Source organism: Coenobita brevimanus, chromosome 84 (genome assembly GCF_032717465.1).
Source record: "Coenobita brevimanus isolate Jiangsu-jjx chromosome 84, ASM3271746v2, whole genome shotgun sequence".
NCBI lineage: Eukaryota > Metazoa > Arthropoda > Malacostraca > Decapoda > Coenobitidae > Coenobita > Coenobita brevimanus.
In genome coordinates, this window is record NC_137037.1 from 51,079,027 (window position 1) to 51,104,094 (window position 25,068).

General features: G+C 43.0%; 2 protein-coding genes across 2 annotated transcripts in view; one reads left to right on the top strand and one right to left on the bottom strand.

Annotated features, from left to right (window-relative positions):
• The window catches only part of mute (gon-4 like protein muscle wasted), a 39,719-nt gene extending 35,515 nt beyond the window's left edge, over positions 1-4,204 (top strand). Inside the window, exons 27-28 of the mRNA XM_080280390.1 lie at positions 1,557-1,687; positions 4,109-4,204. Coding sequence (XP_080136516.1) covers positions 1,557-1,687; positions 4,109-4,204 — 227 coding nt within the window. The remainder of the gene's footprint in view (positions 1-1,556; positions 1,688-4,108) is intronic.
• Positions 4,205-7,457: 3,253 nt separating this feature from the next.
• Positions 7,458-25,068, bottom strand: part of LOC145410192 (inositol oxygenase-like) — a 28,475-nt gene continuing 10,864 nt past the window's right edge. The window contains exons 3-8 of the mRNA XM_080280391.1: positions 16,790-17,017; positions 16,097-16,300; positions 15,254-15,390; positions 14,707-14,841; positions 12,464-12,559; positions 7,458-7,566 (exon numbers count right to left, since the gene is read on the bottom strand). Of these exons, the coding sequence (XP_080136517.1) occupies positions 7,458-7,566; positions 12,464-12,559; positions 14,707-14,841; positions 15,254-15,390; positions 16,097-16,300; positions 16,790-17,017 (909 nt within the window). The remainder of the gene's footprint in view (positions 7,567-12,463; positions 12,560-14,706; positions 14,842-15,253; positions 15,391-16,096; positions 16,301-16,789; positions 17,018-25,068) is intronic.

Below are 25,068 nucleotides of genomic sequence, written 5' to 3' on the forward strand. Positions count from 1 at the left end.
CCAGTCATTTCGATCTCTTGTCAATTCCTTAGTCTTACTGACTTCCAAACCTCTCATCCTCACACACTCATCCGCCATATCCCTCCACCTTCTTCTTGGCCTACCTCGTCTCCACCCTCCTTCGAATCAGATATACCTTTTTCACCACAATATTGTTATCTATTCTCTTTTCATGACCATACCATCTCAGTACACTGTAATGATAATACAGACGACCCCCACTTTACAAGTGATCATGCAACGAAAATTTGCTTTAACAAAGATTGCGTTTGACTACCCTTCAGCCGCCTAACGAATGTCAAAATTTGCTTTAACAAATTTTTTTCTGTGGGCAATTTTAAACCGAGTGCACTCTCAGTCAGCTGATTCCATCACAATGCCACTAACGGAGAAAACACTCTCCATTCACTCCTGCCCTACCATCCAAAACAATAGAGTACCTTGCCGCCACATGAGCAACGTTTAGTTTGTCATCATGCCGCCCAAACGCCTTGCTGCAAGCCCCGGCAAACAAGTCACCAAGTCTGCTAGGAAGAGCATTACTTTTGAGATGAAATTAGACATAAGAAGGCACAAGAGCGATGAGAAGACGAACAACATAGCTCAACACCATGGCCTGGCCCCATTGATGGTTTCTACAATTTTTAAACCGGCGGAGGCTATCAAGAAGGCAGGGGAAAATACATCATCTCTGCAAGCAAAAAGGACCGCCTGAGCTCATTACTGCAATGGAGTCGTAAAATACTGTCCAAAAATATTGATTCAGATTGGGCAAGAAAGGGGTTAAAATGGGTGGATGGGGGAAGAATCGGGGTCCTGGAACCAAATTCCATTTGACCCATGTTATAATGGGTTCACACAACAAAAAATATATATATATATATATATACCAGTCCGGCAGTCAGAGGCCCACTTTCCGGACAGGACCACTTTCCGGACATGCCTTTGACTCTATTACATCGGATAGTGGAGGGATTACTGTATGTATATATATCATCATCATCATCATCATCATTAGCCGTTTGAGTATCCACTGCAGGACCAGCCTATCCTAACAGAAGTGGGGAAGATACAGCCAATGTATTTCTACCAAGTTGCTTAGGCTGTCTGGTAGAGACTGTATGTAGGGTGTGAAGTGCTTGTAAGTGTAATTGTAGTGTTGGAGTGGCTTTGGATGTGTGTGTAGTCTGTGAACCAGTGTAATCAGCCTGTGCAAGCCGACTGGGTGCAAGCATACTTTTCAGTATGCGACACTGGTTCAACCACAGCACCCCTTGTGTCCGCCAATGCAATATGTGGCCTGCTACACTTTGTGGCTGTGAATGGAATCTTGTCTCCACAGAGGGGCAATCCGCGAATCTGCGAGACCTGCGAAAGTGGAATCCGTGAATGTTGTGGGCCACCTGTAATGGAAAAAAAAAAAGGGTTAATAGCAGTAGTTATTGCAACCTCAGGCATGTCTGAAATGGGAACCCCATGGACAGCAGACATAAACTGCCATTCTCTTGCAGTCCATCCTCCTACTTTGGGGATTTAAAAGGATATTCTCTTTACAGCTGCACCTTCAAATCACATCTGGACCAAGGATGAGGACCGAATGATACTGGTGATGGTGCAGGAGAGAGGCACTTGTGAGGCTGTGTTCAGGGATATTGCTGAGGCTCTGCCCATGAGGAACACTCAGGAGGTGGGTTGCAGTCTTCCAAAGGTTTATGTGATAGTTTGTTCACCCTGACACAGATTTTTATCCATTTGTATTGTATGTTATATAGCTCAGTAGCAGAATAAGACAGTATTTAAGTTCTAGCTACATTCTTTCCATAGCCCTTGTTCATGATTAGCATTATGTCCATATTGTGTTACAGCTGGGTGTTTATGGTTGAGAGATGGTTAGTTAGGTCAAGCTGAGCTGAAAAGCATATACTGTATAGCCAAGTTGGATTCAGTTTAGAAAGGTTGTCATAAGTGCTGGGTGTTAGTGGCAAATTTAGGTCAAGCTGAAGTGAAAAGCTTACATGTATTATAGCCAAGTTTGATTTAGGTAGGGAAGATTGTCAAAAGTTGAGGTCTGTGATGCAGCAGTGAGGTACGGTCAGGATCAGTGTTTAGGTATATTACTGAAACTCTACCTATAAGGGACAGTCATGAGGTGGTTTCAGGTTTGCCTGTACGGCCACTGACCTTATTATGCCAATTTGTTGTCATCTGACAGAACTGGGCCATTTTCACCAGTTGATTAGTAAGTTGTAGTAGCTTGGTATTTGATGAGCCTTAGTTATGAAGTGAGAATGAATCTCCTTGGTCATTAGTCCAATCAGCCCTCTACAGTAGTTTGACTACACTAGCCTTACAACTTAGCTGCCAAGGATCAGGGATCTTTGTCAGGTTAGGACTGATGCACTGTTGCATGTTGTCTGTTCACATGATGACAGCTCTCTACTGACACTGCCACCAGGCACTTTTGAAACAGTAATTGAGAAGCTCCCTTCTGGAGTGAGATAGTGACCCATTAGTCGAAACTGAGATATCATTGGAATCACAGTTTCCCTCTTCCCCCTCCTTCTTATCCATATTTATTATTATTTTTTCCCTCACTGCTGAAGGGAGCCTCTCAGTTACAAGGCTGACTGCCATAGTGATCCTCCAGCCAATAATATCAGTTACCCTGTTGAAGTAAATAGTTTCTTGGCTTGTTCTGTAGTACAGCATCACTTGAGGGTAGCACTATATTGAGTGAGTGGATGGTCAGTGCCCCTTCATACCATGCAAGTAGAAGTCTTTCAAGCTTTACTCCGTCTGAGGGTGGCTCTACACTGAATGACAGGCCAAATGGATTCCTGTACACCAGGAAACCATTTACAATGCTGGGTGGTATCCATATAACTAAATTATGGTGCCTGGTGGTTTAGTGGGTAATTAAGGTGCTCCAGTCGGATTGAGCCTGTGTAGGTTTATGTCCAAGGGGTGGTTAGGGTTTATTACTCACATAATGCCACTCAGGGATGAGTGAGGCTGGTCAGGACCAACTTGCCTAGCCCCAGGTTCCTACACTGCTCATGGGGCGTCATAGGAATAGATCATGGATGGATGGATGGATGGATGGTATTTACTGCCTCTAGTGATCAGTTGTAAAAGAATATTATAATTATAATCTTTGTAAAAAGAAGTACTTTGAATCACGTTTAACATGATACTACCATGGATGTGTTTGCTTTTAGTCGGAATAAGCATTTGAGTTACATATTCATAATTTATGGTAATTAAAAACAATAAACATTACCATAGTTACACTACAAATATTTTTACACCTAAAATGGATAAAATATACATGTCACATACCACAGAAATTCACAAAAACAAGTTGAACGATCTGTATTCATTATTTCCGCTAATTTATTCCAGTATGCAAATTATCTTATTAAAGATGCACGATATATGGGAAAAACTACATTAGGATCAGGTGAGAAAAGTTTGGCAGTGACGATTATCAAATTGTTATAGGATTAAGCAACGTTGGGTCTGGTTAGTACTTGGATGGGTGACCGCCTGGGAACACCAGATGCTGTTGGCATCCCTACGTGTCAAGTGGGGTTGGTGGAGGATTAGTGCCCCTCCCTGTAAAACAATTAACTCTAAGCCCTTGGCCACCCTGTCTGGGATACATGGCGTCTGGCAATGAATGAATGAAAAATATTCTTTATGTAATGACAGTGGACCTGATGTGTGGGATAGTTACCTTAGTTTCCTTATGTTCCACTCTCACTCTCTTGAGCTTGAGTACACACAAGAGAGGGGAAGGGAAGAAGGGAGTTAATAAAGGTTCTCTACTGACAATATTTCACTATTCCCAGGCGATGGATACAGAGAGAGGGAGAGAGAGGGGGGGAGTTAATGAAGGTCTTCTGCTGATGTTAATTCACTCTTCCCAGGTGATGAATAGAGAGGGAGAGAAAGAGAGAGAGAGAGGGAGGGGAGTTAATGAAGGTCTTCTGCTGATGTTAATTCACTCTTCCCAGGTGATGAATACAGAGAGAGAGAAAGAGAGAGAGAGAGAGAGAGAGAGAGTCAAAAAATTCCCCAGTAACAACACCTCCTTGTTTGTCCACAGGTAATGGATCGTTTCAACACCCTTGTGACTCTTATGATGGAGGACACGGACATAGAGGACAGTGTTTCTAAAAGCAGCGATGACAGTGCCACCTAGGGAATTTCTGTCTATTGTCTGGTATCTGTCTGTCCATCTGTCTATTGTCTGGTACCTGTCTGTCTGTTGTCTGGTATCTGTCTGTCTGTTTGTCCATTTGTCTGTCTAGCTCTGACTGTTGTATTGCCTTGTCTCTCTCTCTCTCTCCATTGCATCTTATTCCACTTTCACCATGCAGCCTGTGGTTTTCCAGTTGCACTTTCTTAACATCACAATTTAAAGTGTAATTTTAGCTTCGATTATTTTCTGAGTAATAGAGCACCTGAAGAATGTATATGCAGATTCCTTTTTTCATTCATTCATTCATTCATCATCTAATCAATTGTAATGATTTTCAAATGAAGAGTAATTTATTTTTTGTGGATATTTATCTAGTATCCAGTATTTTCTGCGGGGGATATCCATTCGGAAAATTTCTGTCAGAATATTCAGATGCAGTTTCTCTCTCTCTCTCTCTCTCTCTCTCTCTCTCTCTTGTGAGCAGGGACATTTTTGGTGTCATAAAATCTGCTTTTTATATAGCACATCCTTACAGTATATTTTTATGTCAGTAAGTGCAAGAATTTTCCTTTTTTATATAGTATATAAATACAGTACTTTTTTTCTTAATTTTCTAATATGCAGTAATTTGTTGTGATAAAGTTCATGTACAGCCAGGTCTTGTTAAATGACTTCACTATTTGATAATTCAAATATTATGCCATTTCCTGGAAAAATGATAAAAATTGGTCATGATTTCACTACAATGGCCACCCCAGAGAATCTCGTGTGGATGCGATGATGTACGCCAGTCAAGAGCCAGCTGTCTGAGCCATTGTTTACATTTGCCGTGATCGTCTGCCGTTTGTTCCATTTTGAGCATGAAAGACCATTGAAACACCATTGCTATTGCCAGATAACAATGCAAGTGCATGGCATGTAGTGCTGTGTGTGATATCAAGTGGTGGTGGTGGTGATAACTGTTCTGTGTGAAATACTGAAACTTTTGATTTGGAAATTGTGTCAGGGAAGCATGCAGCCCCTAATGGAAAGTGTGGTGCTAATGAGAGGAGCCAAAGGCAGTCTCAAAGGTTAAGTTGTTTTTAGGTTTCACGGCCTGGGACACCCTCCTTAACCCCATTGAACCGATGTTATATCGGTCACTATTCAGTTTAGTGTTAGGCAATAGGTTTTCACTTGATAAAACCCTGTCGTATAGCAAGACTCGACTATTGTGTACAGTAATTTCTAAGTATAATCCTTTTTAAAAATATCAATTACTCTCTTTTCTGATGTAGATTTTTTTTTTTTTTTTAACAATTACTACATTAATTTCAGCTATTCAGTTGCCCATTATACAGTGTAGTAATTTTTTAAATGTAATAATTAATTTATTTCTTAAAATTTATTTAGTGCATAAATTTTAGATAATTAATTTGACTGTAAATCATTCAAATTCTGTACTTTGCCACTTATTGTATATTTTTTGCATAAGAGAGAAGGAAAGTGTTTGTAAAATCAGTTTCTTATTTAGCTCTGTCCCCCCAGTGATTGATTTGTTTACTCTGTTTTTGCTGTCCCCAGGTACACTTTACTCTCACTGTCTTCAAGTATGCTTTATATACTTTATTCTTGCCATCTCCAAGTGTAGGTGCTTGCCCCCAAGTAAGAGTGAATGGAGATATGGGTGATGAGTTTTCCATGAATGTTGTTGTGCATCAAGGGTCATTGTTGAGCCCCTTATTGTAGTAGTAGCAGTTGTTCCCTGGGCAGTCTGGCCGAACAGCACCGAGTCCCTAAGGAAAGGCCATGGCCTAGACCGGGCTTTCCCACAGAGCTGTCAAGGAGTGTACGTTGTGTTGTTGGTGCAGGTGATTGTGTGCAGTGCAGTCATGCATAATGTGCTTAATAGTATAGGGTGCTATGTTGCATACTGAACAGGCATCAGTGACGGAGTCATCCACTTCATTTCACTCTTTAATGTCTTTATTGGTGTGAATAGGGTGTTAGGAGCTATACATGTGCAGTAGGAAGGTGTTTTTCTGAGTTAGGCTAGGTTAGGGTTCATAAGTACCAGTCCAGGAGCCAGGCACTTGTAAGTACCCAGAATGTTGAATATTGTATGAACCTACCTCAAAACCCTCATTTTATGCTTCTTTTGCATTTATTTCAGTTTTATGTGCCATATTGGTGTGATTTGGGTCTTAAATAGGTGCTATGCATGTCCAGAGGGAGTTGTATAGGTGTTTCTCTGAGTTAGGGTCCATAAGTACAAGTCCCTAAGCTGGGGCCCAATATCCGGACAGGACCACTATCCGGACTTGCCTATGGCTGTATTACGTCGGATATTGGAGGGATTACTGTATATACTGTATATATAAAATATGGAGGCTGGTGAAGAGAGATAGAACATGGAGAAGAGACAGATGATATAGAAGAGAGATAAGAAATGGAGTAGAGATAAGACTGAGAGGAGAGGTAGAGGATGGAAATGAAAGACATGATAGAGGGAAGAGACAGAAGATGGAGAAGAGAGGTAGAAGGTGGAGAACAGAGAAAGAAAATTAAGAGGAGAGATGGAGATATGGCCTAGTAGCACCTAATTCTGGGTGATTGTTGTGGTATATTGCTCACCTAATGCCACTAGAGGGGAGAGGAAGCAAGTAGCTGGTCACTCTTGCCTCAAATGTCTACAGTGAGGTGCCTAGCTCTAGCCTGGTACACTCTTTGCTTGGGCAATAATTGGTTGGATAATCATCGTAGCATAGGTTTAAAATGCATTCTTAATTACCTTATAAATATACAGATACATTCTCAATTATTACAATTGCAAACAGTTTGTACCTTTACCCCATCATTTTATTTACTAACCTTCAAAAGATATCTGTTTATCTCTCTATATAGCCAGACACCTTAATTTTAAAGAGGGGTGGCTACAAACAAGTCATCTCCACATCACCCTGTCCTCTGCCATTATACTTTTCTCCCTCCATTTCACATCATTCATCCATATATTGTACTTCATCCCATCCCTCTGCCTCATCATCAGTCTCCCTCTTTTTGTTTTTTGTTATTGTTCCTCCTACAGTTCATCCTCCATTGAAGGAACAGGTAGGGAACTGAGGGACATTTGAATAACCAGGCTGCTCAACTGTCTGGTCATATCGGTGCTACACGTACCACGTGAAGGCGTCTCCAGCACAAAAGAGGATAAAGGAGTGATGGCAAAGGTGTGGTCAAACCATGAATTTTTGTTCTTAACCACACAGAGGCATTACCAGCTAAGTACACCAGGGCAGTACTTGTCAATGAGTGACTGGTAGTAGGGCATAAGGGACTCGATGTCGGGAACCTTCTCCTTCTTGGTGTATAGGTCAAATTTGCTGCAGGGAGAGAGAAAGAGGTTTGTGTAAGTTGTAATTAAGCTTCAGCATTATCATCTTCATTGTCATTATCATCATCACCATTATCATCATCATCATCATCATCATCATCATCATCATCATCACCATTATCATCATTGTTGTCAGTGTCAGTCATCAACATAATCATGTCAGTCGTTTAGTCAGTCAGTCAGTTAATTAATCAGTGAATCATTCAGTCAAGCAGTTATCATAATCATCATCATATATATATATATATATATATATATATATATATGTATGCAGTCATTCCATACTAGCTTGTATTAAGTCATTAATGTGGGACTGGGTAGAATTGATGTCATTAGAGAAGAAAGACTGCCATGGAGTGTCAGCAAGATAATTTCTGAATCCATCGCAGTCTGTCCTACCAAAGTGCCATCGGGTCACCCAGAAAGGTTCAGAACAGGGAGGTTTGGGGGAACTGACTAATGAGGCTTTGATAAGATTGTGGTCGGAGGAGCCAAGTGGTGACAGTACAGTCAGCTCTCACTTAACGTGTGATCTGAGTGCGTGAACCTCTTGTAACACAAATGGCAGTGTTTGAGGCAGGGAAATGGTCAAAACGCGAAAATGACAGGTATAACGCGAGTTAAAACATCTGCCCATTTTTTTGAAAATTGTACTATGCTGCAATGTTTGGGATTATGCGGCCTGAGGCCCCAAATTATTGTTTAAACAGTCATTACGTGAAAAAATTGGTCATAACGCGAGTAGCGATAGTCATAGTGTGGATTGCATTGGTCAATGATGGGTATGGCTGTCACGTGTCTGCGCGGGGTGTTGTCACGGTCATCTGAGCATTCCTGCCCCACTTGAGCCTACCCTCTTCCCACGCTCTGGCTCCATGTGTGCTGTGGGTTATCTTTGCTCTTTTTTTTTTTTTTTTTCCACTTGATCCAGCCTGACCATGCCGCTGCATTGTGACCCAGCGAGACGTCAAAAGAGCCTGACTCAGGAGCAGAAGCTTGATGTCATGAAGTGAAAGGAGAGAGGAGAACATAACTGTGCCATCGCCAAGGTGTATCAGTCAGTGAGTCTATTCTTACGATCCTGGAAAATAAGGACGCCATTATGAAGGCTGTGTGGGCCTACAGGGGATCTCCAATAGACCAGAGGATTCGAGTGTCTGACCCAATGCTTGTTATGATGGAGAGGTTCCTGGTCATGTACTTGAACCGAAAGGAGAGGGAAGGAGTTCCAATCGACTTCATCAACATACGGAGGACAATCTGCCACCCGTATGCTGTAGCTTGCCGTAAGCTGTCCCAACCCCCAGGCAGATTTAAGGCCTTGAGTGGTTGGCTTGCCAAGTTTCAGAAAAGGAAGGAATTGAGTGCAGGTGGCAGGAGAACGAGTGTCAGCAGATGCTGGAGCAGCAGAGACGTTTGTGGATGTCCTAAACGGAATCATCAACGATGGGGGTTACACTGCTGAGCAAATTTATAACATAGATGAAATGAGTCTCCGTTGCAAGAGGATGCCAAGGACTACATATGTCTCGAAAGAACACAAGCAAGGCAGGGGTAGGAAAGTTGATAAGGTAAACATCACTCTACTCTTGTCCTGCAGTGTTGCAGGCTATGAATCCATTAATTGTAAGTAAAGGAAAAAAGCCTAGGTGCTTTAAGCAGTTAAAACATGAGTCTGGGGTTTATTGGGAGAAATCAAAGACAGGGTGGATGACTAGGGATATGTTGAATAGGTGGTACAAGAAATATTTTATTCCTGGTGCAAGGAGAAGGTGTGAAGAGTAGGGCATGCCATTTAAAATACTGTTGGTACTTGACAATGCACCAGGGCACCCAGCCTACTTGAAGGATTTGCATGAAAGTGTTAAGGTAGTATTTTTGCCACCTAACACGACTTCCCTCTTGCAACCCCTAGACTAGGAAGTGATAGCTTCTTTGAAGTACCATTATGAGATGATCATGTTTGAATATCTGAGAAAGCCCACAGACCATTGTGAGGAGGAACATCTCCAGGAGGAAGTGCTTGATGGTGACAAGGATTTAGAGGCGTCTGATGAGGAGGTTTTGGATGACCCAGTAGATCCCCAGCCAGCTCCCTCCTGCTCACCTCAGCCTGATCCAGCTGAACCATTGTCCTGTTCTTCTCATGTGCCCCAGCCTGACCCTTCACAGCATCGCCTTTTAACTATGGCCGCTTTTTAGAAAAAGTACAATATGAGGAATGTTGTCACAAGCATTCTTAAGGCATGGGATTGGGTGTCTGTGGCAATGATAAATCACACCTGGCACAAGCTGGCACCTGAGTTGTGTGCCGCTAGAGGCGGTGAGGTGCAGTCATTACAGGCTGTGCGGCAGGAAGCAGTGTGAGCGTGCAGAGCCATGCCAGGCTGTGAGGTGGTGCAAGAGGAGGATTTGATCGAGGTTGTGGAGGACAACACGACGCCAGAGGACGCCATGCAATGCATTGAAGAGCTTGACAGGGAACGTTGTGAGGCAGAGGAGCAGGGGGATCAGGCTGAGGCACGAACTACAGCACCAGTAATGACCATGGGTTGCATAAATAACATCTTGGCTGTTGCTGAGGTGCTTAAGGAAGCCATTGTGGTTTATGAAGTGGATGACTTTCAGAAGGCTGATATGCAGAACACTATGTTGCATGCAATGGGACCATATGAAGACCTAAGGCAAGAGAAAATACAATGTCACCAGACTCTATTCACCCGATACTTTTGTCCTCAACGGATGCCAGAACAACAAGAGCCAGAGGAAGATCCTATGTCTGTGGGTTCCCTTGACTTTGAGGGGTTGCGCAGGAGGCAGAAAAGTTGCAGCAGAGGACTGTGGATGTACAGGATTTATCTTCTTCCTCAGATGAGGACTCCACGGAACCGGCACGGCGAGAGGACTGTGCTGCCTGCCCAGCCCTGGAACCCCATTCCCCCTCCCCCCAGGAAGCTCACAACCCCTTCAGTTCAAGGTAAGGAATTCTCCAGTGTTTGTACAGAATGTAATGTAGTCATTATTAGGTAGGTAAATGTCCTAGGAAAAATCTCGAAAAATTGCCCCAAAAGGTGAACTTGGGGCTGGCCCTGTAATGCAAAAATCTCATAAAGCGGGACCTTCCGGGGACAATATTCGCGCTTTACATGAGAGCATGCTGTACTTATAGCCTGTATTGATCTGGATTATTTGTCAGGAATAGATCCAAGAGATAGGCGTTTTGGTCAGGATTATCTGGTATTCTGGTTGGTTGCCTTACCAACTGCGTGAGATTAACCGATTCTGCAAACAGCTCGCATTCAAGACCAGTATCGTCAGTCCTGGCAGAATGCAATAACCAATCTACATGATGTATATTAGAATCACCCAAAATGTTAATTTCTGTGCTGTGGGTGAGGTTAAGGTTAGTCAAACGTATGGATATGGAGTCAAATGCACTGGGTTCAGAAGAAGCACGGGGAGCTGTTGACTACACTTATATATCTGGTAATATTTAGATAGTTTATACAGTGAATGAAATTGTCATCATCAAGCAGTCAGTCAGTCAGACAGTTGATAAATCAGTTATTCATCATCATTGTCAGTCATTGTCATCATGAAGTCAAAGTATATAGAGTATTTTTTTTTTTTTTCATAATGCAAAAAAGAAAGAATTAAAGACTGGAAGCCTGCAAAATTGTCCTTTCCAGTAGGACTACACAAGAGTGCCAAATTCAGATTCCACACATTTTTGGATGGCTGGAGGGATAGAGTTAATCTCTTTTTATACTTGACACTGTATGTGGAGAGATGGAAATTTTTAGCCAAGTTAATCATTTCATGGTTGGAGCAAGTCTAGCATACTGTTCCAGTTAATGCCAGACAACTTTATTCAGCTACGAATGAGTTGTAGGTGTCTGAGGGTGTTACTACTGTTACCATTAATTCAGGGCAATGGTAGTATTCTACCCCAGAGAATGCCAGATGATTTCAGCTGACAGTGAGTTTAGGATCCTGTGACTGTTGTGGATGAACTGTACCCATTATACTCTAACTTGACCTAGAACTGCCATCTTTCCGTCTTGCATACTGAGTCTTGAATACTCAGTTGCAACAAGAGATTAACAGTACAATAGTTTACAGTGCTGATCATGAAAGAGTGCCTTTGTTCCTTCTTCCTATGGGTGGTTGCACTGAGTGGCAAGCTGAATGGTTTCCTGTACACCAGGAAACCATTTACTATGCTGGGTGGTAACCACATAACCAAATTATGGCTCCTGGTGGTTTAGTGGGTAATTGTGGCGTTCCAGTCGGATTGAGCCAGTGAAGGTTTATATCCAAGGTGTGGTTGGGGTTTATTGCTCACATAATGGCACTCAGGGATGAGTGAGGCTGGTCACTCTTAAAAGTGAGGACTCAACTTGCCTAGCCCTGGGCTCCTATGCTCCTCATGGGGCAACGTAGGATTGGATGATGGGTAGTTGGATATAGAGCCATAGTATTATCTTATTCTGTCTTTGAGGTAACTCAAATAGCAAAAGGACAAAAATCTTGGCCAAGCTGTGGTGAAAGAACTATAGCACCATATTCTGGTGATAATCTGTTGTTACAACCCAGCAGGATATGTAATCATACTGTAGAAGAGGATGGCTTCATATGGTGGCTGCCCAGTTGTGTAAATGTCCCTCGACTTCCTCCATGTCCCCCAAAAGAGGATGGTGGACTACTGGGGGGCAGCTTTGCCCTGCAGTCCACTATGTTAATATTTCAGATGAAACTTTTGCTACAACTAATAGAACCACTAAAGTTCAGCATTTCAGACGGAGAGATTGCACTTTTAGGTCAAGGTAAATTGAAAAGAATATACTTAAGGTGGATGAGCTGAATTATGAATTAAGACAACTCACTTGAACTCTCTGATCCATGGCAACATCTCCAAGTCACGATTGTCACAGAGGTGCATGTAGTCCTTACCAGTGTGCCATGGGTAGAAGGAGTGGAACCTGAGAATGAGTGAGAGAAATTTGAAACATGAGTTTTGGGGATTGCTCAGTCTGGTGATGTGTGTAGCAAAGATATTTTGGCTGCTTTGTGGAATAACTAATTGACTGTGCAATCAGTAAGCATAAAAAAAAATCCACACATAAAAGTCTGAAAATATTGGAAGTACAAAGTGATGACAGTTGGACACTGATAAGGCAGACTGAGATGTTCCCATTACACATGGGAACTGAGGCATGTAACTGAATCTGGAGAGTAGGACTCAGGAGTAAGTGCAGTGGAAATGGGATTTTTGAAGAATGTGGGTGAAATGTAGAGAGTGAATAAAGAATAATGTGATTTGTGAAAGATGTGGAGTAAGCAAGTCAGCTGATAGCAGGGTTGGAGAGAGAGAGAGAGAGAGTGCTTATATGGTATGATCATATGTAAAAAAGTAGATGTATAAAGTGTGGTAATTCTTATGGTCCTAGACTTATCAGAAATGTGAACGAAGTGGACTGTAAGCTTAAGTTACCCATCTAACCAAAGTCCATCATCCTTATCTCAGGAGATAGGAAAGTAGTTGAGGAACACGTGTATAACTAAGTGTTACTACTTGAAGACATCCTTTTCCTTCACAAGATAGTGTGTTGAAAAGAGTATATGTGAGTGAGGCTGAAGGTTGGAGATGTGATAGGCCAAGAAGAAGGTGGACAGATATGGTAAATGTGTGCGTGAGGAAGAGATGTATGGAGGGTAGTGAGGCTGTGGAACTGACAAGGGATCAAGCTAATTGGAAGAATTGTCTAAGTAGTGCATGATAAGAGTTTGGCATCCCCCTTTTTTTTTTTAACTTGAAAGTTGTTGGACTGACTCTTCTTGGCAAGTGTATGGGAAGTGCTGTGGTGGATGCGGACAGTCATCATCCACTCACTTGATATTGTGCTACCCTTGAGTAACTCTACACAGCTCTACACAGTGACAAAGCAAATTGTTTCTTGCAACCCAGGAAACCATTTACTATGTTGGATGGTAACCAGGTAATGCCTGATAGTCCAGTGGGTCAAGACACTCCTGTCAGATGTAGCCTCTAAAGATTTACTCTGAAGAGATGGTTGGGGTTTATTTCTCACATTATGCAAAGGTGAATGTAGGGAAGAGTAAAGTGATGGTCTTTGAGAGAGGTGAAGTCAGTGAATGTACAGCGAGGTTGGATGGTGAGGAATTGGAAAATGTGAGTACGTTTAAGTACTTGGGTAGTGTGATGAGTAAGGATGGAGGTTTGGAGGGTGAAGTGCTTGAAAGGGTACAGCAGTGAAGAAAGGTTGCTGGTTCCTTGAAAGCAGTGATAAGAAGCAGGGAAGTGAGCATGGATGTGAAAAAGTTACTACATGACAGTATTGTGATACCAACTCTAACGAATGGAAGTGAAGCTTGAACGTTGCTGGAAGGACACAAGTCAAGAGTGAGAGCAGTGGAAATGAGTTATTTAAGAGGAGCCTGTGGAGTTACATGGAGAGACAGGCTGACAAATGTGGATATAAAGGAGCGTTGTGGTGTGGATGTGGATGTGATAGGAAACGTTAGGAGGAATACACTGAGGTGGTTTGGCCATGTGGAGGGTGAAAGACTGACGAAGAGTGTGTATGTGAGTGAGGTGGAGAGGGGAAGAGGGAGGGGGAGGCCGAGGATGAGATGGAGGGATGGGGTGGAGAGGTATATGAGAGAGGGGGGTGTGAGTTGGGAGCGGGGCAGTGAAATGGCGGGGGACAGGACAACGTGGAGGCGATTTGTTTGTGGCCACCCCGAACGGGATTGAGGCGTCTGGCAATAGATAGATAGATAGATAATGCAAACAGAGGCGAGTGAGGTTGGTCACCTTCACATTAAATGTAAGGATTGAGTAGTCTAACCCCTGGCCCATACTCTCCTGATGAAGCAAAAAAGGACTGGAGGATGGATAGACATATGGATAGATTATGAAGTGCATTTGTAAAGAAAAATACCAAAAAATATTTGCAGACAGTTACGCCTTTGAGGTGGGACTAGGATTCTGTAGGCTGAATGATGTGTGATAATGGACTTAAACCCTTTTTGAGCCAAAACCTGTTGGAGTGTCCCCCACTAGATCACTAGGCATCTGGTCACCACCACCTTGTATCATGCTAACCTGATGATGTACATAGCCTCCTCTGGCAGTGTACATTTGTTGTGCTTCAAGACTTGATACATGTACTCGTCGTGACCCCAGGAGATGAACACATTCCTCAGACCGCAGTTGGGTTCATACATTCCATGCTTGGTGCTGGAAGTACGAGAGCTGGATGTTAGGGAAGTATCCATACTTAGTGCTGGAAGTAGGAGAGCTGGGTGTTAAGGAAGTGGTATGCTGTTTGAGTGGACGCAGGTTCAGTCCCAGAGCACTTGTCTAGGGGTATATACCTGTTCATAAACTGTCAATTGGTATTTCTCTCTCTCTCTCTCTCTCTCTCTCTCTCTCTCTAGTGTATCTATTTATCTACATATTATATAACTATACAGTATACCAGACTAACAGCCTTCATGCCATATTTGAACTAGAGGTTATTGAGGTCTGGGTTGTTGGAAATGCTGTATATCTGATAATCTGTCTGTTTCTCCATCCATCTGTCCGTCTGTTTGTCTCTATCAGTCTAGGTCTTCATATTCATTTTTATCTCTTCCTTTCCCAGCCTTACTTGAACTTGGGGTTTTTAAGGTCTGGATTGTTGTGGAAAGTAGAGTCACGGTAGACGATGGATGATGGGAATGCACACCCAACCACAAAGGTGTCTCCAACTGTAGACCACTGGGGCTCTCCGTAGAATGCCATCACCTGGAATAGAGGCGATGGTCGAATGGTTAGGGAAGTTGTTTGGAACCGTTTGAGACGTTGTTTGCGATATGAAAAGACTAGACTTTGATTCCAGGCTGTGGCAGGAAATAGTTTAATTCTTTGAACTGTGTAGCTATATGGGTGAGAGAGAAGGAAGAGGGAGAGAGGTGTCTGACAGTGAGAGAGGGATATGTCAGGATAAAGTAGACTGAAGGTGTTTGTCATGACCATTTCCAATTTGGGGGTTCTCATGAGAGGGCAAAAGATCGGATATGATGGTGATGCTGCTGCTGCTGATGTCCCCAGCAGCAGACAAGTGCGGCGTCCCGTGGAACGCTATAGTGATGGCGATCATGGGAACAGAGAAGTTGTTTGCTGTCCTAAGATGTGAATTGGATCCCAGGCCGAAACAAGGAACAGTCTGAGTGTGTGTTTGATATTTTTTCGTGCTTAAACGTTATGTTACATTCATTCATGCACTGTTCATCATCCAATAATTTTACCCTCATCACGAGTGTAGGGGCATGTGGGTAGGCTACTCATTCCTGACATTTAAGGCAAGAGTGCCCAACCTGTTTTGCCACAGAGTGAAATTATGTGACCAGTGCACCCCCAACCATGCCTCAGCTGTAAACCCTTGTGGGCCTCATCCAACTGGAGCACTTTAACTCACTTGACCACCAGGCGTCACAAAACATAATCGTACCTTGCCTAAGTCGTGGATAAGGCCAGTAAGATGCAGCCATTCCTTCTCTGGGTGTGCCTCTCGCAGTCTTTCGGCCGTTTGGAAGGCGTGGATGATATTTGGTACTTGAACATCGGGATCACTTTCATCCACAAGGTCGTTCAGCTTTACCAATGCTTCCATGATGGTAGATTTGAACTTGTTGAACTGGCCCCATTCCTTGTGCTGTGGGGGAAGGGGGAACAGTGAGTGGGGATTAGTGAAGGAGGGAAAGAGAGGGAAATGGATGGAGAGGGAAAGAGAAGAAAAGAGAGTTGAGGGAGGGAGAGAGAAGAGAGGAAAAGACAGGAGGGAAGAGAGAGAGAGAGAGAGAGCAGAGTGAATGGAAAGTGAGCAGATGGGAAAGAAAGACAGGAGAGAGGGGGAAGGGTGGGAAAGGAGGTGGAAGAGAGGAGAAGGTAGAGATCCGTACACTAAAGGTATTCCTCTGCCCACCTTTTTCTGTACGTACAACACACACACACACACACACACACACACACACACACACACACACACACACACACACACACACACACACACACACACACACACACACACAGTAGAGGTTGTGCATATTATTCTAGGGGGAGCTTCGGACTTAAAATGTGAATGGTCCTTCTTTAGTAACTATTAAATAACTCTTTTGTTCTCGCCAGGCATTCATTTAATTACCTTCTTCTGCACATATTCCACGCATTGATGGGTGTGCATGTTGAGGTAGGTCTGCTTTACCGTGTCCATCCACTGGTTGGTCAAATCGGTCTCAAAGTTACGAAAGTTCCAGCCGGATTTCTTGATTGCCTCCTCCGGCCTGAACACCAGCGACGGGTCGATCAGAACAACTTTTCCTCCTTCCTTGCCTCCTCCTCCTCCTCCTCCTGTCTTTCTCTCCATCGCATCCTGAAAGTGGAGTAAAGATGAATGTGTAGATGGTGGAAAATAAGTATCCATTTCATGGTCGGGACAACTCTAGTGTTTTAGGACTTCACCTTCATCCTTATTACCTCTTGATGTCTTTTCCATCGCGTACTGAAGATGGGGGGAATCTGTCTATATCCATATCTGTGTGTGTGTGTGTATGTGTGTGTGTGTGTGTGTGTGTGTACAGGGTGCCCAGTGAAGCATGTGTCAAACTCAAGGAAGTTATTCTTGGACTAATTGTGAGTAAGAAATGCTCTGTTAGCATGGATCCAGTTCTTAGCTGTTACGGAGCTTCAGTTACGGGTGATCTTATGGCGAAAAATGATCTTCACATTTCACCCATAAGGCTACCAGGAACTCGATCTGTATATAACGGCTGAGGACCCATGATGATATAGCATTTGTGACCCAAAGGGTGTTTGAGGGCATTTTCCCAAGGAAAAATAACTGTACCATGTTTGACGCGAATTGATGAAGTGTAGAAATGACACCAGACTGAAGTGTTTGGCAGAAAGAAGAGAATGCAAGCAAATACAGCAGGTAGACCTAATGAGGTCCAGCTTGATCTCAGGTGTGTCGAGTGTATCCCCAGACACCTGCTGAACAAATTGAGCCATCACAGCTGCTGGTGAGGGTGGTAGTTGTGGTGGTTGTGGCAGGTAGTTGCGGTGGTGGTGGCGGTAGTGACAGTAGTGGCAGTTGTGGTGGTGGCGATGGTGATAGTAGTGGTAGTTGTGATGTGGTGGTGGTGCCGATAGTGATAGTAATGGTAGTTGTGGTGGCGAACACAGAAACACTTTACTACACGGGGTCTCCCTTAAATTGTATAAAATTGTATGTCTAAGTTTTTTGCCGGACCGTCCCAGGGGCGAACCTGGAAAAAAAAAGTCAATGAGTAACTGACTGACTGGTTTTGCAGCGGGACCGATTTGAAATTAGCCATTTGCAGCTCCTTAGAGCCTCCAGGACAATTACAAGTGTTTTCTTAGGATACCGTAGAAGATCCCCAGAAACTCCTTTTCATGCCCTTTGTGTTGGCTTTTTTTATTTTGGGGGGGTGGGGGAACCAAGCCGCGTGAAATGTGGTAGAGTCACATAGAGCTTTATCAGTGTTTGTTTAAATCGTATGTGTTGTCATTTTTGTTAGTGTAGGTCTGGGACAGCCTTGTTCCCCGAAAGTCTGGCAGCAAACAGCAGGGATGTTCTAGTTCATCATAACCTGGATTTTTTTTCTTGTTCTTTAGTAGCTTATTTCCGTAGTTCGGTGACAAAAAAAGAAAAAAAGAAAAAGAAAAGAAAAAAAGCTACGTCCCTACATACTTCTCGTAGCACATCTTCGTGACTGCCATCATATTCTAAATATTAATTTAATGTTACACCACAGCTTTCAAGCTGGGGAGATGGTAGGTTTGCGCCAAGTTTGAGTGAAATGAGTATAGGTAGCAAGATTAAAACAATACGGTACGTGTTCCGACAAAATTAGTGAACGATAAGTCTGCTTTAAATGTACCTAATCATTATCGTGTATGTTGATTATTGGTTGCATTAATAACATACAAGTCTTCTTAGTGTAATAGGAAAAGTATATGGTAGGATATTTATTGACAGAGCTGTTGAAATAACAGAGGAAGTAGTTGGAGAAGAATAGGGAGGTTTTAGAAAGGGAAGAGGTTGTGTAGATCAGATATTCATTCTTAGATCTTTAGTGGAAAAGTTTCTAGAGAAGAGAAGGAAGTTGTATGCGGCATTCATGGATTTGGGGAAAACATACTGTACAGTATGACAGGGTGGATAGACAAGGACTAGTATTAAGAATATATGGAGTAGATGGGAAGTTTTTGAATGCCTCGAAGAGTATGTATGAGGGTGCTAAGGCTGCAGTGCGTGTGGATGGTGAACTGAGTGAATTTTTCTATTTGAAGGTTGGACTGAAACAGGGATGTGGTATGTCTCCATGGTTGTTCAATCTGTGGGGTTATAAAAGAGATACAATCTGTAGGGTTATAAAAGAGATACCAGGTAGGGCAGTGGATGTTGGAGCGGCCTTAGTGAGAGAGGGCTGTGTTTGGAAACTCCCTGTACTGTTGGTTGGAGATGATACTGTGTTGTTAAGTGAAGACGAAGGGGAGCTGCAAGGCTTGGTGGATGTGTTTGGGAGAATGTGTAATAAGCGTAATCAAAAGGTGAATGTAGGGAAGAGTAAAGCTATGGTCTTCGAGAGAAGTGAAGTCAGTGAACATACAGTGAGGCTGGATGAGGAGGAAATGGAAAATGTGAGTACGTTTAAGTACTTAGGTAGAATGATGAGTAAGGATGGACGTTTAGAGGGTGAAGTGCTTGAAAGGGTACAAGAAGAAAGAAAGGTTGCTGGTTCCTTGAAAGCAGTGATAAGAAACAGGGAAGTGAGCATGGAAGTGAAAAAGTTTCTGCATGACAGAATTGTGATACCAACTCTAATGTATGGATGTGAAGCTTGAACCTTGTTAGAGGGACAGAAGTCAAGAGTGAGAGCAGTGGAAATGAGGAGCATGTGGAGTCACGTGGAGAGACAGACTGACAAATGAAGAAGTGAAGGAGCGTTGTGGTGTGGATGTGGATGTGATAGGAAGCGTTAGGAGAAACACATTGAGGTGGTTTGGCCATGTGGAGAGGATGGAGAGTGAGAGACTGTCGAGGAGAGTGTATGTGGGTGAGATGGAGGGTGGGAGAGGAAGGGGGAGGCCGAGGATGAGATGAAGGGATGGAGTGGAGAGGTATATGAGAGAGGAGGGTGTGAGCTGGGAGCAGGGCAGTGAAATGGCGGGGGAGCGACATAGAGGCTATTTGTTTGTGGCCACCCCTTACGGGATTAAGGTGTCTGGCAGTAGATAAATGGATAGAAGTGGATTTTTAGGTGTAACGTGTAGAATGAATAGCTAAGGAAAGACTGTTAGGAAATACTCTAAGCCAAAGAGTGTATTACAAACTATCGTACTATTGCTATTTTAATATTGATATTTTTATAACAATAACATACCAGTGACTTTTGAGAAGTCGGTTAAGAAGTGCTACGAAATCTTCAAAGCTATTTATAGTAACAGTGGTAGTAAATTGTGGTAGCGGTGTTAGTGGATTGTGGTAGTTGTGGTAAAGAGGGTGTTGAGGTATGATGTACAGAATTAACCGCTGAAGAAGGGGTGTTATGAGATCTACAAAGCTACTTAAAATATAATACGACTGTTTATTAATACTTGCAGCCATAGTGGTTGTAGGTGATTGTAGTTGTGGTGGTTGTGATAAAGAGGATGTCGAGGTATAACGCACACAATAAAGTCACAAAAGAAGAGGTGCTGTGGTATATCCAGTGTGGTACTTACAGCCATAGCGATAGTTGTGGTGGCAGATGGTGGTAGTTGTGGTACTGACGGCAACACGAGGCTTGGGACTGGCAAGATATTCTGTGTCGCCTTCCTTATCTACGTTTCTCATACCTTGGGGGGAGGGGGGTGGGGGACGAGAGAGTGAGAGAGGGGGGGGGGTGAGGGCGATTTTATTATATATATATATATACATATATATATATATATATATATATATATATATATATATATATATATATATGTGTGTGTGTGTGTGTGTGTGTGTGTGTGTGTGTGTGGAGAGAGAGAGGGAGAGAGAGAGAGAGAGAGAGAGAGAGAGGATTATGCAGTACAGATAAGAGGAAGGAAGGGGTTGGAGTGTGACAATAGTTACATAGATACACAGACGGCATAGACACAGGTCCAAACGAGGAGACCCAACCTTGATATATAATAGTCTTATTTTGTTCTGTTTTTCTGTTTATATATCTGTCAATCTATTTATCAGTTTATCTTTGTCTGTCTGCCTGTCTGTCTCTATGTATTTGTTCCTGTCTGTCCGTCTGTCTATTTGTCTGTCTGTCTGCAGTATATCTATCTGTCCGTTTGTCTGTTGTTATCTGTCTGGCTGTCTGTCATCCCTGTTTGACTGTCTATCTCTGTTTATCAACATTTCTATATCCTGACACCTTAATCCCTTTGGGGATGGCCACAGTCAAATTGTCCTCTTGGCCTTCATGTCATCTTGTCTTTTGCCGTCAGTCTGTCCTTCCTCTAACTCACCATCTTCATCTCCACTCTGTCCCCTTTACCTCATCATCAGTCATGTCCTCCTTACGTGCATACACACCCCTAGTCAGTGTCTCATTTCCTATTGTCTTCACTTGTCTTTTTAGTAATCTTAGTCACGACGTTCCTTCTTTGTGCTCCATCCAGCTCATTCATGTTTATTACCACTACATTATTATTATTATTATTATTATTATTGTTATTATTATTTCTTGTGCAGTATTTGTGGTAAGTGGGTGCATAAGAGATGTAGTGGTATTAGAGGTAGACTGCGAGACAGTGCTGATTTCATGTGTGCGGTTTGTCGGGGAAAGCATGTGGAGATGGTCAGGCGTGAAATTACTGATCTTGTTGGTAAGTCTCTGAAGTGTGTGTGGAGGAGCTTTGTTACTTGGGAGACGTGTTATGTGCTGGAGGTGGGGCTAGCTGTGGCTAGTGAGGAGTGGTTGGAAGTAGTTCAGGGAACTGTTGCCTCTCCTGACACTGAGAGGGCTCTCCCTCCATACTAAGGGTTCTTTGTATGCAGCATGTTAGGAGTGTAATGCTGTATGGTAGTGAGACCAGGGCAATAAAGGAAAAGGATATTCGCAGGCTCAAACGTACAGAAATGACAATGATTGGGTGGATGTGTAGAGCAAGGTGCAGTGCGTCCTTGAATGCGAGGCTTGGGGTCGGGGAGGAAGGGAGGGGGGGAGCGCAGGTTTACGATGGAAGAGTTAGAAGGAAGGATGGGACTGGGTCACTGGAGTGTATATGTGTTGTGATGAGGAGAGGTAGATTGAGATGGTGTGGGCATATGTAGAGGATGGAAAATGACAGTTGGGTGCTGAGAGTGAGAAGTATTAACGTCTGGGGGTAGGGATGCGAGAGGCAGACCGAAAAAGACCTGGGACGAGGTCATAGAGTGTGACCTCAGGGACTGAATAGGGAGGCTTCCAGAGATAGAGCAGCGTGGAGAGCCGTCATTAGGTGACGCATGCAAGGGTGTTGGAGCTTTTATAAACGAAACGAAACGAGCGTTTCCGTTCCTCAGTCTTTCTTCGGGATCTTATTATTATAATTGTTGTTATTGTTGTTGTCATTGTTATTGTGTATCTATCCCTCAGTCATTTCTTGGGGATCAGCGCTGTACGGCTGCCCCTCCAATTTGAGCGTTCTAACCACTGTACCAGCAGACATCTGTTAATTTCCTCACATATCAGACCACAGTACACGGCTTCTAAGGCCATCACGTTAAAGACAGCTGACTGAATTGGTAGTAGTTGGAATTGCAGGCTGAAAATGGCGTGAACTCAGTTGACAGCAGGCTGAATTTGTTCTTTCCTCCTGCAGCCCAGCATCCTTCATTTAGGGGGTAGGGAGGGCGCTGAGGGTCCTTTGTATAACCAGGCAGCGGAGCCAAGCAGCTACGTAGGCCATCACGTGAAGGCTTATACAGGGTCGTGTTAGACCATAAGACGTAGTGTTAGTGTGTTAGGAATAGGGTGTTATGTCACAGTGTTGTAGTGTTAGTGCGTTGGGAATAGGGTGTTATGTATCACAGTGTTGTTGTGTTAGTGCATTAGGAATGGAGTGTTATATATCAGTGTTATTGTGTTAATATGTTAGGAATGGAGTGTTATATATCACAGTGTTATTGTGTTAGGAGTGGAGTGTTATATATCACAGTGTTATTGTTAATGTGTTAGGAATTGAGTGTTATATATCACAGTCGTTTCACCATAACTTGGCTCATATTTTCGTCCTTTTGCAGCATATATCATGTAGCTCAGTGGCAGAAAAAAATATTACTACGGCCTTACATTTTTTCCACGTCATTTTTTCGTGACTAGCATTATATTTTAGTGCTAATCTGTTTTCGAAATTCGGCATTACAGATGGTGAGATGGATGTTTTATGGTTATACTCTTTTATTCTAACTTGGCCGGAAATTGCCATCTCTTTCGTCTAAAATCCTGTGCATGTAACACTATTTTGACGCTAGAGTTTGATGCTAGTCACGAGGAAGCTTTAGGGAAAGTATTTAGAGCTGTTGCAGTGTCTTTTTGTACCAGTGAATTACGTGAAATAAGCTGCAAAAGGACGATAATCTGGGCCAAACTAAGATGAACAGCGTGGTGTAGTTAAGATGAAAAGAGTACAGCTCAGCATTCACGATGGAGAGATAGCAATTTTTACGCTTAGTTAATATGAATAGGGTTCGGTCAAAGATGGCAATTATACACCTAGTTTATGTGAACAGAGTATAGATTTCGGTCATCTTTGTGTCTTATCAAGTATTTACCCCCTGGGCCGTGTGACGCAGATGTCCCGTGTTGCACCGGGATACAGCGTGGCATTGTGCTCAAGGAGATTCAGTACCGGTATAAATCAGTCGTGATCACCCGAGACAGGACTGGATTGTACAACAGTTGGTTAGTTTTCATCTGACGGAACAGGACCACTCTTATGACGGGAGAGACATGAAATTTGATGAGCCTTAGCTGCTGTATGATGTACGCATGAATGTTTTTGTTTACTGTACCCATTTTACTATAACGTGGCCCAAATTTTGGTCCATTTGCAGCTTATTTCACGTAGCTCAGTCACCGAAAAAGACAATGCTACAGCTTTACATCCTTTTCATAGCACTTCTTCGTGACATGCACCATTTTCTAGTGTTAATGTATTGCTGCAACTCAGTATTCAAGATGGAGAGATTACAATTTTTGGCCAAGTTAGAGGAAAAGAGTACAGTTAAATCAATTTTCCAGTCTCAAACCTAGCCATCAACTGAGCTGAAAGGGATTAGGGAGTTTTGTCAGATTCAGGTAAACCGACTGTATACTGTATTCTTTTCACTTATACGTCGCCTAAAAATGACACCTTTCCATCTTGAATCCTGAGATGCAGCAAGAGGGTAACCCTAGAATATTTTACCAGTAAGGAAGAAGTGCTATGGAAAGGATGTAGAGTCATAGCAGGGTTTTTTCCTGACACTTTATAATGTGAACTAAGATGCATAAGGCGTGTGGTCAAGAGGTTGATACTGGTCGAAAACAGACCTGCCCACGAGACACCACGCGTTACACTGTAATTCTTTCGCCTACATTTCCCCTCCAACTCACTCATATGCTGTACACTTTCCTAGTCAATCTGTCATACTCTAATCCAGTAATTATTAACATGGGGTGCAACGCGTCGTGTCTGGGAGTGCGACACACGCTAGCTAGGTCATTTACAAAGTTGTTCAGTAGAATTCTTAGCCGCTGAGTATGTGCTAGAGAGGACCGCCTTCATGTAGGAGCACCAGCATGACCGGGCGGTGTAGCTGCCTGGTTATACAAACGTTCTTCATTCCCCTCCATGTTTTCCGAAAGGAGGGTGGTGGACCGTGGAAGAAAAGCAAGTCTGTCCTGCTGTCTATCGGTTCACATTCAGATGAGCCTGCGGTTGCAACTGCTTCAGCCATTAGCCATTGAGTGTTTCTATGGTTTCCTGTATTTTTACGTGCAATTGTGCCATATTGGTTGTAGTGTGAATCTCATGTCAAAACTGATAATTATGTGCTGTGTCTAAAATAGATTTCTGACAATGGTTGCGAGATGATATTCTGAGAATCAAAAGGATGTGAGCACTAAAATAAAGTACCACTTCGCTGTTTACGTGTCAGAGAATATAAGTGAACAGCAAGAAGGCTTTCCCCTGCCCTACAGATCCTCCGCAGTAAAGGTTTATTTCAAAATCTCCTCCAAGAATGAAATGAAATGGGTGTGGGAAATGGGTGGAATGAACTGAAATTGTGGTGGTGGTGGAGAGGGGCTGTCAGGGTTTACTCTGTGTAAATGAATGCTTTAGGTTGAGGGGTTTGAGTAATGTGAAGGTTAATCTCAAAATTTTCTCCAAGAACAACAATAACAAGAT